The sequence below is a fragment of the Microtus oregoni genome, unplaced genomic scaffold, assembly GCF_018167655.1.
Source record: "Microtus oregoni isolate MIOR12 unplaced genomic scaffold, Mior012 000095F_ref0000231, whole genome shotgun sequence".
NCBI lineage: Eukaryota > Metazoa > Chordata > Mammalia > Rodentia > Cricetidae > Microtus > Microtus oregoni.
In genome coordinates, this window is record NW_024544708.1 from 2,004,062 (window position 1) to 2,020,750 (window position 16,689).

General features: G+C 45.5%; 1 protein-coding gene across 9 annotated transcripts in view; it reads left to right on the top strand.

Annotated features, from left to right (window-relative positions):
• Positions 1–16,105, top strand: part of LOC121442760 (receptor-type tyrosine-protein phosphatase mu) — a 695,160-nt gene extending 679,055 nt beyond the window's left edge. For all 9 annotated transcript variants that reach the window (XM_041644372.1, XM_041644376.1, XM_041644373.1 and 6 more), the window contains 2 exons: positions 5,205–5,340; positions 15,369–16,105. In XM_041644372.1, coding sequence (XP_041500306.1) covers positions 5,205–5,340; positions 15,369–15,422 — 190 coding nt within the window. In that variant the 3' untranslated portion in view covers positions 15,423–16,105. The remainder of the gene's footprint in view (positions 1–5,204; positions 5,341–15,368) is intronic.
• The last annotated feature ends 584 nt before the right edge of the window (positions 16,106–16,689 follow it).

Genomic DNA, 16,689 nt, shown 5'->3' on the forward strand with positions numbered 1-16,689 from the left:
TTCACCATACTGTGCTGATGAGATCACAACAGGGCTTTTTTTTTCCTAGTCAAGGCAGCAATCTTCCAGTAACATGCCAAAATGATAATACAAAATGAAAGAGAGAGGCGCCCACTGTGTGTTTGTTAGGCCTTTCGGGAAACACGGAGTTGGGCTTTGGGGGAGGGGTGAATGCATGCACAAATCTACAAGGAGGAAGATGCAGTAGACATCAACGGAATGGGCACCATGCCCCCTAAGTGTTGCCATGGCACAACAGAAGAAGAGTGTGCAACATCGCTCACCGTGCTGTAGGCATCATTTGGTAAGCCAATAAGTTAAGGCAAGACCCTTGCCAATAGATGTGTGGATTAAGTACAGCAAGCGCTCTACAAACCAAGATTTCCTGAAAGGAATGAAGGAAAACAACCAGAAAAAAAGGGAAGGCAGAAAGCCAGGCGGTGGTGGCGCACGCCTTTAATCCCAGCACTCAGGAGGCAGAGGCAGGCGGATCTCTGGGAATTCGAGGCCAGCCTGGTCTACAAGAGCTAGTTCCAGGACAGGAACAAAAAAAAAAGCTACAGAGAAACCCTGTCTCGAAAAATCCACAAAAAAAAAAAAAAAGAAGGCAGAGAGGAAAGCACCTGGGCTCCAGCCTGGCACCCCAGACAGCACACCAGCGAGTACTGACAGGAAGGGGCCTGAGCTGCTGGAGCCCATTGCACATAAATTCATAGATTAATTTACAAAAAAAAATAAAAGAGCTAAACTATTTAAAAATCCCATAGGAAAGTTGGCGCTTTGATTGGCTGGTTTTGGATCTGTTCGATTTTGGTTTGCATGGGGTTCGTTTTGTTTTGAGGTCCTGGAGATGGAACCCAGAGCCTTGAGGATGCTAGGCAGCTGCTCTCCTACCAAGCTACAGTCCCAGACCAGTTGTTTCTATTTTCAGTATTAAAAGTCGTTTTCAATTAGCCCTCCGGAATTTGGAAGAGCCTGTGTCCGTCGTATCTGGAAGCATAGCTTGTTTTGACCCTGAACTACTTAATAGCTTTCTGCCGTGAGCCAATCAATCCCTGAGCCCTCAGGAATAGGTCACTGCCCGAGATAGCTGAAAGGGAAGGCTTTGAGAGACGGGCGCAAAGACCTGTTAGTCACTGCACGTTGTATGCAGCCTTCTTCCTAAAGGCAGCTGTGGCCCTTAAACTAAGCAATTACGTCACGGTCCATGTAGTGTCTCTAGCAGCAGGCTGTTTGACTATCACAGCCAGTGGTGGTGCAAGTTATTTCTCCCCTGCCTGCCTGTCATCCCTTTCTTACCTTCTGTGAGCTACAAGCTCTCCTCAGTCCCATAATCCCTGTGGAGCTGCCTCTTGCTAATGTTGGGTGTGAACTCAGGCCTGTAGAGAAGGTTTGATTTTTTTTTTTTTAATTTATAAACTTAATCTAAGGTTTTTTTTTTCAGGGGGGGGCTTTGTTGTTGTGGTGTTTTTTGTTTTTTTGTTTTTTTTTTTTTTTTGCCGACAAGAAAGTTTAAACTGATATCTTCCAATATTGGTCAGAAAAAAAAAAGGCTTTGAAAACAGTCTAAACGGTCCTCGGTGAGATATTTAGCATGGTGCAGTGCCACCTATTGGCTGAGGGCAGAGTACACCTGCATGAGCACCCTCCAGATACTTAGGGGAGGGTGTGGAAACAGAATTCTCTTATGTTTTTAAAACGAGAATATGGCCTCATTCTGAAACTATAGAAAGAGTGGGTGTGGACAAGGGTCATGAGCAGATGTTGAAAGATGAGGTGAAGAGCCAGTGATCCAGGACAGTGGAACATCCGTGCAAGGAACAGAGCAGAAGGCAAAGCAGTGCCCCTGTATCACCTGATTGCAGCAGAGATCCCTGCAGCCAGTGACTGCAGGGCAGTGGAGAAACTGGGCACATCAGCCTGGCTCCTCGCAAGTGCACAGAAATCCTTTCAGACAAATAACCCCCAAATGTCGCAAGCAGACAGAAGAGCTTCCATGAGAACACATGAGAGGAAGTCCTCCTGAACAGGAGGGTAGCAAGGACTGATTTAGAGAGGAAACAGGATGCTGGCCACCAAGGGAGCGTGGTGATGCGTTGAATTTCATTAAGAGAGATACTCTGTTTACAATATAAGTAGACAAGGAGGAAAAGCAGGATAGGATGGAGGTCCTGAATACATATATCTGGCCAAGGTTCCAGAGCCAGCATGTCTACAAATACAGCAAATGATTAAAACAAGATATCTAACCCCTTAGTTTTTAATGGGCAAAAAGTTTGACAGGCATCACACTTTAGAGAAAAGCATGACATGTAGTTCCATGGTGGAACTTTTGTCTAGTACGTACAAAGCCCTGAATTTGATCCCCGACATTGGAGAGAGAGAAAAAAAAAACTAAACAGTGATAATCGACATCAATAGTTTGATTTTAGTGTTTAGGAAAATACTCGTTAAAACCACTTAATGCCCCTAAGATTGGCAACATTTTTAAAGACATGAAACAAAGATTCCAAGAGTTGGTTACACTGTAAAACTGGCAAGGGCATGGTGGCCTGAGGAAGGAAGCCACAGGGCTGACCAGGCTCTGATAAGCCACTGTGGTGTGTACATCTGCAAAACTTAATGCCAACATCTACTTATCATTCTTGGACTTCATTGTGGCCATGTTATTCTTTATCTAAAGAGAGGATTTATCTGGGTGATGGCTCATGCCTTTAATCCCAGCACTCAGGAAGCAGAGATGGGCGGATCTCTGTGAGTTCAAGGCCAGCCTGGTCTACAAGAGCTAGTTCCAGGCCAGGCTCCAAAGCTACAGAGAAACCCTGTCTCGAAAAACCAAAAAGAAAACACAATAAAAATAGAAGATTTGGAATGTTACAACAGACTGAATGAGCCGACATTCATGACTGTCTTCCCTGACACGAAATCAATCTTAAAATAGCAAAACAAAGGACAACCAGATGCCTTATGCTTGCTTATTAGAGGAAGAATAATTTTTTTTATGAATGACAACATTGAATTGACCATTCCTCCATCTAGGGTCCTTTAGAAGCTGCCAGCCACCCATTTAGGATACATGGGTCAAAGATGATATATTAAATCATATTAGAGAGGTGCAAGGGATGAGAAAATCCAGAACGGAGGATTCTCCACAAGACAAGCTGCTCTTTTCTCCATACAAGTCTTGAGGACTAAGAGAAACCTGTCAATAGCTGTAAAGTTATCAAACACCACCAAATGCAATAGGCATACTTTGCTTAGATGTAGGGTTGTTTTTTTTAAGTCACCGGAAGATAACATCTAGGAAGCTGGAACACTGGTTAGATGCTCGCTATGAAACCAGTAGAGGTAGTCAGTGTGATGGTTCATTGGGTCAGGGCGCTTGCTGGGCAAGCCTGGTGGACAGCATTCACCCCCTGAGCTCATGTAAGGGTGGAAGAAGCAGATCTACTCCACAGACTTGCCCTCTCACTGCCTCGTGCACGCTGTATCATTCCACTCCCCCGACAAAGGCTTTTCATAAAGTAATGTTCTTTTCAGTGTGATGGCATTATCATATTTCAGAATAAATGAAAGGTCATCTACCTCCTTAGAAAAGAAGTTAATACATGGAAAGTACAAGGTGAACATTCTAGAAAATACAAATATACTCAAAAGAGGGGCAAGCATTTGCCACACAAACTTGGGGCCAACCTGATGGGACTCTTCATGGCTAGAGGTGGAAAAGTTGGAGGCAAAGATAATTACTGATAGATTTTTAGCACATGTAATAAAATTTTCAGTGTCTGCCTAGGATGGTTTTAAATAATAAAAACAATACATTTTCAAATGGTGGGAGAGAGAGCTATTTCCTATGATAGAATGTTGAACCAGGGAGAAGAAAATATAAGGTCAACGTTTGATAAATAAGACAGTCATAATTAATTGCTGAAAACAAGATACACCGTTGTGTATGAAAATCAGTGGGGACTGAAGAGAATCAATATAGTTCCAGAGTCCCAAAGTGTCTTACACCGGGATGCATATTAACCACAAAGAGACAGTGAAAATCCTCGCCAGCACCCTCAAGTGGACAAGATGAACATCCCTGCGGCTGAGACATCAACATGAGTCCCTTAGAGGGTGTAAGGCTCTTCCTCTAGGTTTCTTAGCCAGTGACAAAGATATACCAAAGGAACCCAAATGAAAGGCCAGTTCGCTGTGGGACTTAGTCTTGGCCTTTTCCAATTGTGGCTGGGGCACATGGGTCTTATCTACGCCTCCTTTCTACATTCTGAATTCTGTATTCCACAAAGCAGCCCGCCAGGACTCGTCAGAAGTAGCATATCAAGAAAGACAAGGGAAAGCTGATAAACAGGTAAACTGTCACAGACTGGAGAAGGGTAGAGAGATACGAGATGATGACCAAATGCCAGAGTAGATCCCGGACTACGAAGGGACCGTAATGCAGAGACTGGTAAAACGTGACCGAGGGCTGTAGTTCAGCCACAGTGTGGTAGCGCTCTTACCCCGACTGGGATGGGTGTGCAGCGGTTGTAAATGCCCACCACAGGCTGGGCAAGGGAACTCTATATTTGTAATGTCCCCATATATTTAAAATGGCTTTTAAAAAACATTTTAGAGAGCCTTTGTGTTCGGGAGATAGATCCTAGTACCTTCAAAACCCGGATATTTGTATATACCCCCACTTGTCATTAGTTTCTAATGGCATTATTTTTATATGGCATTAGTTTTATATGTCATTAGTTCAATAATGACATTATCTGAAATCTGGCAGATTTCAGACGAGGTGGCTGCTACTCACTGAAATTTTTCCATATTGGGCTCTTTGTATAAAAATCAGTAAGGAGCCAGGCAGTGGTGGCTCAAGCCTTTAATCCCAGCACTCGGGAGGTAGAAGCAGGCAGATCTCTGAGAGTTCGAGGCCACCCTGGTCTACATAATGAGTTCCAGGATGGCCAGGGCTATACAGAGAAACCTTGTCTTGGAAAGAAAATCAGTAAGGTACCATATCAGAAATCACCATCTGGCCGGGATGAGGCTAGGATGAACTGCGGGCAGCATGCTAAGCCGGCTTGTTGTCTCTGCACCTTCCTTCTGACCTTTCTCTCCAGGGATTAGACAACATATCTCCACAGACACAGCAGAGTACAAGAAGTGCTGATAGCAAACCCCATCCGACCATCTGATTTCTTCTCTGACAGGAACGGAGGGGGGCGCAGTGGCTCATTCTGCGCCATCAGCATTGTCTGTGAGATGCTCCGACACCAGAGAACCGTGGATGTCTTCCATGCCGTGAAGACGCTGAGGAACAACAAGCCCAACATGGTGGACCTCCTGGTAGGATGCCTCTCTGCCCTGCCCCATAGGGTACTTCCTGGTAGGATGCCCCTGCCCTGCCCCGTAGGGTATCTCAGAGTTGCGTGGGACCCCTCAACAGCTCCCACATGGCGATGCTTCATCAGAGAGAACACTCTTTTCCAAAGCATCTCACATGGCTTGGCTCAGGGGACTTTCCTCTCTCTCTTGCTTCCTTTCCAGTCTTATAGAGGAGACTCCCTCGGCTTGGTTGAAATGTAGAAATAGCTGAGACTTACAAGTGAACATTCTTCTTTCTTTCCCTTCCTGGCAGTGCCTTCCACATGGCTAAGCACTTAAGTCTTCTTGGAGAAGAAATAGTCACAGTACGAGAAATGCCAGATTTTCAAATTACAGATTTTATAAATAGCTTAATCGCCTAATATTTATCAAAGCTGTGAATTTCGGTTTGACATACGGGATATTGCATTTAATTATGGTGGCCACATCTGAGAGAAGGATTAAAGGGGTTGAGAAACAAAGGACTAGGGGCAATTATTTTCTTAGAGTACTTCACAAAATGCCTTCTTTTTCTTTCTTTTTAAATGTGGAGCTGATAGAATGCCAGGCACTCGAGAACAGAAGGGTAGCTTCATGGAAGAAGCTTTTCTCTCGGGTTCTGTAGGTCTCTGTCTGAGTGAGCTGAAGGGAACCAGAGAAAGGTCTGAACAGTTACTTGTGAAGCAGAGAGGAAGGGGGGAAAGGCGAGCAGTGCTGCCTTCCAAGGCCCCCAGTTCTTCAGGAGTGCCGTTAGAGTCCCAAATGCAAAAGGGGGTCAAGAGTTGAACTCACCTTGAGAAAGTAGCCAGGGGTCCCTGTGCTATGTGAGGGTCACTACAGCAGTACCCAGGATGAGGGACTAGTACAACCTCCTACAGCCAGCTCCTGGGCATAGCAAAATCCTCTCTCGAGCAGCAGGGCCCTCTCCAGCAGCACCTGCTGTCTAGACACTGGCTGCTGCTTGTATTCCACACCTAGGGAGCACGATGTTATCCACGGACTCTTGTAGAAGGGCTGCTTAGCTGGGTACATGCCCTCGAACCTGTGGGCTATTGCGTCAGCTCTGACAAGAAGAATCCTCTTTCCCCAAATGCCTGCCTCTTCCTACCTGCCTCATAGGAAAACCAAAGAAATGCAAATAAAGTCTCAACTGTGCTGTGAACTCAAATAGAGGACCTCAAACCCATGAGCCTTGTAGTGCTAGTATCCTTGAGTTTTCCCTTCATAAATCAGAGGTAGTAGTAGCCTTTTTGAGGCCACACAACACGAAAAGAACTGTGACTTTGTTTGGGGCATCGCAAATGAGAGTGGCAGTTGAGTGTGTAACTGTCCACTGAGTGTGATGATGTCTTTGTGGGCCGGGGACATGGTCATATCTCAGTGTTAGGGAAGGAGTCTGGCAGCCCTGTTAATGTGACATTTAGCGTGCGCCAGGCCTAGCTCCTGTTGTACTTCAGATGGTAACAGCCTTCATGCCCGTGGGTTCTGAGGTATGCTTGTGTGCAGAATTCCCGAGAACCAGCTAAGAATTATCACATGAGTGTTAGAGGCTTCACCCTTCTGGACTGAACGGAGAGCAGCCCCAGTCACTGGTAACCTGAGTTGGGACAGGGAAGGAGAGCGCAGATGCCAGACTTACCCTCGGGGATGGATGAAGCTTCCAGACTTTGGTTAGTATGTGGGCAGAACTGCCCATGATGAAGAAAAAAAAAAAAGTCAGTTCCCTCACTGAGCCTGAATTAAGCGAAGCATTAGAAGTCCCCCCTTCCAGGCCTTCCTGTATTGGCTCTATGGAAGCAGTCATCACTCTAGAGCTTTTATGGTCTGATTCAGCCAGGCTTTTTCAAGTCAGCAGTTCAGATTACAGGCCAGGGCAATTCCTCATGAGATGAATGGAGACTCGGGTAGCTGGCCAGAGAGAGCCTGCACTGCAGACAGCAGGTTCCACTACTATCCTATAACAGTATTGGAGTTTGGGTTGTTACAAAGGAATGTCTTCTCAAAAATTAATTTCACTGGCTTACAGTAACTCAGCGTGTTTATGGGGTACCGTGTGACATTTCAATACAGGTGTGAAATGGATAATGATCAGGGCACAGTAACTGGTGTATCTGTAGCTGCAGGCAGGTTTTTTTTATTATTATTCTTTGTGCTGGGAACCTTCCAAATCCTCCCTGAAGACTGTTTGGAAATATTTAACCTGTTGTCGTCAACCACGGCTCCCCGCTGTGCCATGTAGTTTAGGAAGCCATTCCTTCCACACTGAATCCTGTACAGTCGTGGATAATTCCAGTGGCGAAGACAGGGTCCCCCGGAAGCCCGGCACTCTGAAGGTCAGCCCTGAAATTCCGAGAAGGTCGATGACAAAGAAATGAAGGGAAGTTGTGAGCTTTCCAAAGAAAGCCATCTGCCAATCTGTCAGGGTGACTGTTTGCGAGATAATAGCTGGTGACCAAAGGAAAAATGTCACAACGTTCTTTTTGTCTGGTTTCGAAGCTTCTGTGCCAAAGGAAGAGCTCTTATATGCGCTTTGTTTTTTTCATCCCTGAAGCACAATATCTTTCTGTTTTAGAATTCAGAGACATTGGCTGAAGGAATTAATTAGCTCGGGTCAGCACAATAAAGCCTGGTATGGCTGTTCCATGTGTAGCAGGTGATCTGAGATCTGAGTGGAAAAAAACTGGGGCCAGACATTGGGAAGGATACTGACAATGTGAACTGAATATCTGAAGGAGTATGTTCCAAAAAGGCAAGGGCATGCTTCTGGACTGATCATCCAGGACACAGGGTGGATGGAGTGGGAAACCAATACCTGGACCCACTGAGTTTCTTCTCACAGCTCAGAGGCAGGAGGATACCCACAATGGCCCCCTCCTCTGGAACCCCCAAATGCTGCAACTGTACCCTTCCCGCCTGCATGAGAGGAATACATAGGGATCCTCCCCGCCTTTTTCCCTCCCCCTTTGTGGTTCTGATATCAGTAAATTGCCTCAGACGTTGAGAGTTTACACAGTTTGAAGCCTGGCACTCTCAGGGAAACCTAGAATACAAGGGCTGAAGAGATGGTTCGATGGTTGAGAGCACTGGCTGCATAAGCCTGAAGGCCTGAGTTCAGGTCCCCACGTCTGTAACACAGGCAGGGCCTCAGAAGCGCCTGTAACCCCTGCACTGTATGAGACAGAGACAGGACAATCACTGGGACTTGCTAGCTTCCAGCATAGTCAAAAGAACACGTTTCAAGGAATAAGGCAGAGAAAGAAAGAGATCTGACATGCTGGCTTCTGTGTGCACATGTGCACACACGAGCGCGCACGCACACACGCGCACACACGCGCACACACACACACACACACTAAAAATAGTAACTCGTTCTGACCCCGTTTTAGCCTGGCTTCTAAATTAACCATCTATTTAACCTTGTCACCATCCATAAGCTCTGGGCTACCGGAATGAACAAGGACAGCTGGGCCTATGAAGCTGTCAGGGTTACGGGGAAAGCAGCAGCTCCCAGCAGCTCCCCACAGCATTGCCCTCCTCACTGGGCTCAGTCTCAGACAACAGCCTCAGGGAATAGGGTAATTTAGTGGTACCACTGAAGGTTCCCTCTGCCCGCCCAGTGCCTTACCAGGAATCAGGCCTGCGATTCCCCTAAGAGTCCTGTCATAGACACTCTTGATCTTGAGCAACATGTCCCCTGGGGCTTTGTACCTCTTGAAATCTGGGTAAGATTGACCAGGTCCCTGTGTAAAATGGGGACATGACCACTCCTAGGTTGGTTGAGGGGAGGTTTTTGTTGTGGGTATGAGGGAGAAAACAGCCTGAGGCATCTGCAGAGTCCAGAGCAGGAAAGACACATAGTTACTAAACATGGTCAGTAGACTGACCAGGGTCATGGCAGGAATGGGAGTAAGAGAAAGGGCGGGGTCAAAGAGGGTGGGGCAAGAAGGCAAAGAGACTCAAGAGGGCACCTGGCCTAAATGGCAGGAATGAGAAGCTGGGAGAAGGGAGGAAGCCCGTGAGCTAGGGTTTAGGGAGGAGGGGTGAGAAGAGCTGAGAGCAAAACATGCCACGTGGGACTCGGGAACAGAGATGTGGAAGTCTAGAGGCCAGCATGTGCTTTGCTATGCTAATAGGCACCACAGTTAGCTGTTTGGAGGGGGTTCTTTTGGACCTGACAATCCCCACCCAAATAGAGGCCCTGGTCTTTCTCAGGGTTTCCACAAAAGGCCTGAGAAATTCCATGTTTAGTCATCATTGACACCATTAACTGCACGAAGAGCCCACCTCCAAAAGCCACGCCTTGCTCCGCACCACATAGGGTACACTTCAGTGAGCATCAGTCACCACCATCACCTGTAATACGAAGTGCTAGCTTGCTGGGGTTTTTGTCCTGCCTGGTTTCCACAGCTGCTTAGCCCTAAAGAAAATCACACAGAGATCTCTATAACTTATAAAGCTGATTGGCCCATTAGGTCAGGCTACTTATTAGCTCTTGTATCTTATATTAACCCATTATTTTGATCTATGTTAGCCATGTGGCTCAGTACCTTTTTCAGTGGGGCAGATCACATCCTGCTGCTTGGGTGGTCTGCGCAGGACTGGGGGGAATCTACTTCCTCCTTCCCAGAATTCTCCTGTTCTCATTGCGTCACCTCTACTTCCTGTCTGGTTTTCCCACCTATACTTCCTGCCTGGCCAATCAGCGTTTATTTAAAACATGATTGACAGATTACAGACAATTCTCCCGCACCAATCACCCTCTGTGCCCTTCCTGTCAGGGGGACAAAATACCATGTGCTGTGTCTTCCCATGGATACAAAATGTTCTGAGTAGGTGCCACTGTGAAGACAGCAGCTAAAGCCGTGCTTGTTCCAGACTAGGAGGGCAAGGGAATGGGTGGTGCCTGGCACAGGCTTTCTCAGTGGCGTGGAGACATTTTGCAATTTACCTTGTGTTCAACTCAGTAAATACTGAAAGCCATTGAACTGTGTCAAAATTGCACCTAATTTAACTTAGGAATCTGACCAGGCAATGCCCATCCTATAAAACAGAGTTAACAGGCAGGAAAGTAAACCCCACAAGGCAGCTCAGGGCTAGGAACCAGATGTGCCCTTACTTCATGTCACCTCGGGAAAATGGGGCCCTGACTTGGCCATTTCCAAGCTCAGTGTGATATGCAGTTATTTTGTTTCTGAAGCTTGATGACACGGTCTCCCTCTCCGTGGCCATCTATTACATAGCGGTGAGGATTGTCTAGTCCCCCTGGTACAGAGTGGATGGTCACCAGTATGACCTGCTGGGACCCAACCACCCTCAGTTTTCTGCATGTAGGACCACTTCAGCTCCTAGCAGGAAGATTTGTCCAGTCCAAAGTGTCTGCTTGCCATTGTGAAACCCATCTGAGGTTCAGGCAGGCGCCTCAGAGAGGGAAGTTCGCTTCAGGTAAGGTGAGCAGACTGTTCTCTTTGAACCATGAGCAGTTGACATGCACTGTTCAGTGTGCCCAGACTGACTGTGCCCCCCCCTCAGCTCCTCCAGCACAGGCAAAGTGTGTTGACAAAGGCAGAGTGCCAGCCCTTCATGGGATGCCTCAGAACTGCCCTCAGGAGCCCTGACCTGGTGACTCCCAGACTCAGCCAGCCACATGCCAGGACTTTTAATGAATGACCTCAGCTTTGGGTTCCATTTCAGAAGTCACTTCTCCCTATTCATAGAAGTCGGAATCAGAGTCTAGAAAGGGACAGCAAGTGGCCCTGATGGGGATGGGACCTTTCTTCCAGACCAAGCAGTTCATGCCTGCAGCCAGCAGCTATGGTCTGAGTTGGAAAAACTCAGCACCAAGGGGTGTATGTGTATGTATTTATATGCATAGTTTTTTCTCAGAAGTATGGGGACGGCTCATGGGGCTTAATTATACCACTCGGAAGCAGGGGAGCTGAGGGAGAAAACGGTAGAAGGCAGGGCTATACCTGGTGATCAAGTGTAATCAGTGTCTAATGTAGGGAGATTTGAGGTGTTTCCCAGGTGCTCGGAGGAGGGACCATGGCAATTTGTGGCCTTTCTTTTCCTTCCCCTTATTTTTATGATTCAGAAACCGGTCATCATAGAATCTATGGGAATTGGCAGCTTGCTCACAATGGATGAGATGGGAGAAGGGAAACTCATTTTGAAAATTATAGCCATGCCTGAGATAGGGCAGCTCTGGTCACTGGTGGGTCACCGAACCTTAGCGGAGGAGCCTAAAATCCGTCATTAGTCTCCAGCTTTTCTTGTGACCTGAAGCCGGCAGCCACAAGTCCCTACTAAATGTGTTTGAATATGTTTTTTTTTTAAAAAAAAAAAAGGACCATTTGTGGTAGTTACTGAAACTAATTGAACAGTTAGATCTGAAAAGAATCATTTTTATGCAATGAGGGATTACATTTCCATAAAAAAAAAATCATCGCTAGGATTCACAGAAACGAGAGAGATGATTGGAGCATGTGGTGGCCAATTTGTCAGTGTGGCCATCTGACAATACAGCCTTTTAGAACTCTGAAATCCAAATTGCTTCTTTTAAACATTCCAAAAATAAAAGCATCCATTGCTAAAATAATCAATCATAGAATGTGAACCAGAAATAGAACATTGCAAAGGGTAAGTAATAGTGTTTCCAGGTCAGGGGTTTAAAGAATCAAACACAAAGAGAAACACAGGTCGCAGGTCGTCAGAGAGAGGACGGCCTTATAAGATACTTGGCAGGCATCCAACCACACTCCACACGCTGTGTGTGAGTGCCCCAGAGGGCTGCACAGATCCCATCACTGCCCCCACCTCCAGTCATGTGGACCAGCACCACTGACATTGGAGGACCAGAGCTTCAGGTCTCTTGTACCAACTGGAGCTGCCAATGCCAGAAGCAGTTGCTGGTGCCATGTCACTACTTTGCCGGAGGAAACATACGCTGTACCAACTGGAGTGACTCTGCTTCCAGGAGTAACAACTACACATAGAGTGCCCATACCCACTGCTGGCTCTCCACTACTGAAGGATCTCTATTCTTATGTGGCCACCAGTGACAGTGGCTCTCTCTGACTCTGCCTTGGTCTACTAAGCCAAAAGTGATCCATCCCAGCCAAAGATGCTCTATAGAGGCTTTCTGCATTGTGGTGCCCATGCAAGCGATAAGGCCAACATTGTAGCATAACTCCCAGGCTAGTGAGTTGGCTCAACAGGTAAAGGCACTTGCTGTCAAAATGCTGAAGACCTGGGTTCCTTCCCAAAACCCCAGATGGTAGAAGGAAAGGACTGAGTTCTTCCAATGTTGTCCTTCACCCATCTGCCATACCACACTCCTACATCCTGCACAAAATAAGTGCAAAAGCACAAAACAATCCATTCCTGGACATCAAAGAGAAAACTGCCAACCAAGAATCCTGTACCCAGCAAGGCTACCATTCATAAATAGCAATAAAACGCTTCAGAGAAAATCAGACTAGGGGGATGGGGCATGACTACCATGCTGGCCTTATGAAAGATGCTTAGTAGAGTTCAACATCCAGGTGTGAAATAAAGATCTACCACCATGAAAGAGATGAATCCCAAAATAAGGATAGGTCTACAGAAGAGAAATGTAAAGAATCAAACATCTGTACAATATATATCAAACCACAAAGATGAACAAGAGAGAAAACCTAAAGAGGCAGTTTATGGTGGCACAAACCTGTGGCCCCAGCTCTCAGAGACACACACCATGTTGCAGGTCAACACGAAGAAGGAAGAGAAACAAAAGAGTCTTCAAAACTCCTAGAAGAAAATCCACCAGATGGGATGAGTACATCCATACTGATCAACTATCACCATGAATGTAGATGGACTTGGTTCTCTAACTAAAGAAACAGACAGGGTAAACAGGGTTATTTTGAGATTATTTAATAGTATCACCTCATCAGCAAATAAACACACCACCTGAAAGTTAAAAGATGGAGATCTGAATCTCTAAGGTTCAATAAGCTAGCAGCAGTTAGCTAAGTTGTACATGGAGCAAAGATTAAAGACAACCGTAATGAAGACCTGACAGTTACTAAGAGGGTATGACTGTAACTCTATATGGACCAAATTTCATTTTTTAAATCCACTAAAACTGTTGAAGAACTGACATGTACTTCCCAGAAGTTACCGGACATTCTCATATGTTTCTTATTCTCCGTTTGTCTTTATCCAGAATACCTGTTTTTAATCCCATTTTAAATGATCATATATTCTTTATCATCTAAAGTGGAGCACCTGAGAGTCAAAGAAGATGCTAGTAATAGCAGTGGCAAGACCATGGCAGAAGTCAAAACTGCACAGACAGAAACCAAGACTTTGAGTCCCCTTTCCTAGCTCCATAGATCCTTCTCCTCCTAGGGCCCTGGATTACAGATGTAACTGAAGGAAGGGAACATTGCATAGGTTTTCAGTCCATCATGGCAAAGAAGCCACTGTGGAGCCACTCAAATCTTGATGGCAGAACGGCATAAGTGTGTGACAGAAGCTGTTCTTTAGTTGATCAGGAAGCCCAAACCAAGATATAAGTGGGCAGTGATGACATCTCCCCTAAAGACCTGTATCCAGTGAGCTGCATCCTCCACCTAGACCCTGCTTCCCAGTATCCAAAAGCTTCCAAAGCAGTGCCAGGTAGAGACCAAGAATTCAAAACATTAACCTGTGGTTAATAAAGAAACTGCTTTGGGCCCGTTGATAGGGCAAAACTTAGGTAAGCAGGGAAGACAGAACTGAATGCTGGGAGAAAGAAGGGCGGAGAGGGAGAGGGAGGGAGAGAGGGAGAAAGAGACAAACAGAGATAGAGAGAGACAAAGAGAGAGACAGACAGACTCACTCCATGGAGCCGCCAGAGACAATTTACCCGGTAAGCCACTGCCATGTGGCGATACACAGATTAATAGAAATGGGTTAAATTAAGATGTAAGAATTAGCCAATAAGAGACTAGAGCTAATGGGCCAAGCAGTGATTTAATTAATACAATTTCTGTATGGTTATTTCGGGTGTAAGCTAGCCAGGTGGCCGGGACAAACAAGCAGCTCCTCCCTGCAACAAGCCTGTGAAGGAAATTTCAGATTTGAACCATAATGTGGTACCCTTCCTAAGAAGCTCTGTCCTCAATCTCCAGTGATCCCACAGTCCATGTTTTGGAACCATTCTTTCTTAGGTGCTAATACTTGGTTACCTGTCTCACCCTTCCCTCTACATCACAAACTTCTCAAATTAGGGACAGTAAGGTGCATGACACTTAGGAGGACCTTAATCAATTCTCATGACATTAAAGAAATCCTACTGACTAAAAGGTCAAGGAAAAGCAAGGTCAGAGAAAAGCCTTATCCACAAGCCTGTTTGGGGACAAGCCACGCAGGCATTTCTTCCAGCCCCTCTGATCTCTCTGTCTACTCTTGATCTTCCTGCACAAGGCTCAGATTGTTGTCAATACCCATGGAGAGCATATGGAACAGCATACCTTCATCTTTTGTTATCCGTGAGGTCTTAGTTCCAGGACTCCTTGCAGACAGTCCAGTCCCTTATATAAAACGGCATAGAGTTTGCATATACCCATCTCATCTCCCATGTACTTTAAATCTCTAGATGACTTATAATAAGGGACTAGAAATGCCATGCTTATAGTTAATGTACCCTGTTGTTTAGGGAATAGCAAAAAAAAAAAAAAAAAAAAAAAAAAAAACCTTACTTGTTCAGTGCAGATGCCATTCTTTTTCTGATAATAAACTGCATGCAGAACCCAAGCATCTTCAGCTTACAGAACTTCCCAGAATGCTAATGCACGCAGATACTAGAATTCTATCTAGGGAAGCATGGACAGTAGATACATTGTGCTTCAAAAGTGCTACTTTCTGATTCATTTCTAGTTCAACACTTTATCAGTTCTATGTCTTGCAATTAAGAACTTTCTTCTGCTGTCATTGCTCTAACAGAAGCAAAGTTTAGATGTAGCTGACCTTCTCACTTTCTCTTCCAGGATCAGTACAAGTTCTGCTATGAGGTGGCCCTGGAGTACTTGAATTCTGGCTGAGCGTACAAGCAGCTCTGCAGGGGAGTACCTTCCTACCACAGAGTCAAGACGTTCTGTGGTGTCTGTGATGATGAGATGAATTGTCAGTATGCTTATTTTGCTTTGCATAATTGGCTCTTTTTAAGAGCTCAAGAAAGTGTTTCTAAAACTGCTTGCACTGCCCAGTTCCCTGTAATGCTGCTGCGTGACCAAAACACAGCAGACAGTCACCAGAGACTGTTCTCCTCGCCACTGGCCTTGTCAGAGCAGCACAGACATCTGGTCAACGGAAGAGCACAATTATATTCTTATGAAGGAATTTGTACTTTTGGGGTTATTTTTCCTTTTGTGGCTGTGACCCTTTGTCATTGTTACAACTGAGTGTATGTTTTGTTCTGTGGAGAATGCTACCTGGCATTATGATAATATATTCTTTTAGTTAATATTTGTATTTTAACATGTTGCATAATATAAGATTATATAGCTTTCAAGGACTAACAGATAAAGATGTAATGAACAAAGACACCGTGTATGAGTTGTTTCTAGCGGATTTGTATGGTTCAAAGAGAAAAGCTGGGGAGGCCTCCGTTCAGAAATGTAACGTGGTTAGAGTCACAGATCCAAAGCTTTTCCATTTGTTTATATTGTAAGTATTTTTTGATTTCATCAAATTATTTATTCATTAAAAGAAATTTTGTGATGCACGGTGAGTGACAATCATTTTTACTAAGCCCGAGAAGTTACCATTGTGAATTCCCAACTCAGTAAATTCTGGTCCTGACCAGTCTTGCTGTGTTGCTAGAAGCCACACCCCTCTGACCAGTCCAGTCAGGGAGAGCTTGTACATGGAACCTTGCCTTGGTGCATATTTGACTTCTGATAGGGTGGTGGTTAATTTATAAAGGAAATAAATCATCTATATATTGAGGGCATCGTGTGAAATGGTCAAAGGGCAAACACACACATGAGAGATGGCGACAGGAACAAGAGAACGCGTTTGTAACAAAGCCCCTCCCACAAGAACGACCATGATCCGTTAAAGGCCACCTGCTAAAGCTACCTCCCAACCTGTCTGGCAATTCAATGTCTGCATGAGTTTTGGAAAACCACACGCTAGCCGGCTGTTTGCCGGGTGCTTGAACAGACACTGCTATAAGAGGCCCCGAGGTAATCCCCTGCATCCTACCTGCATCCTATGAGACTGTGGTGGAGTAAAGCTATAAATCAGCGACAAAACGAGCTCAGACCATACACAAGCTGACGACTGCCCAACACTCTTCTGAATGAA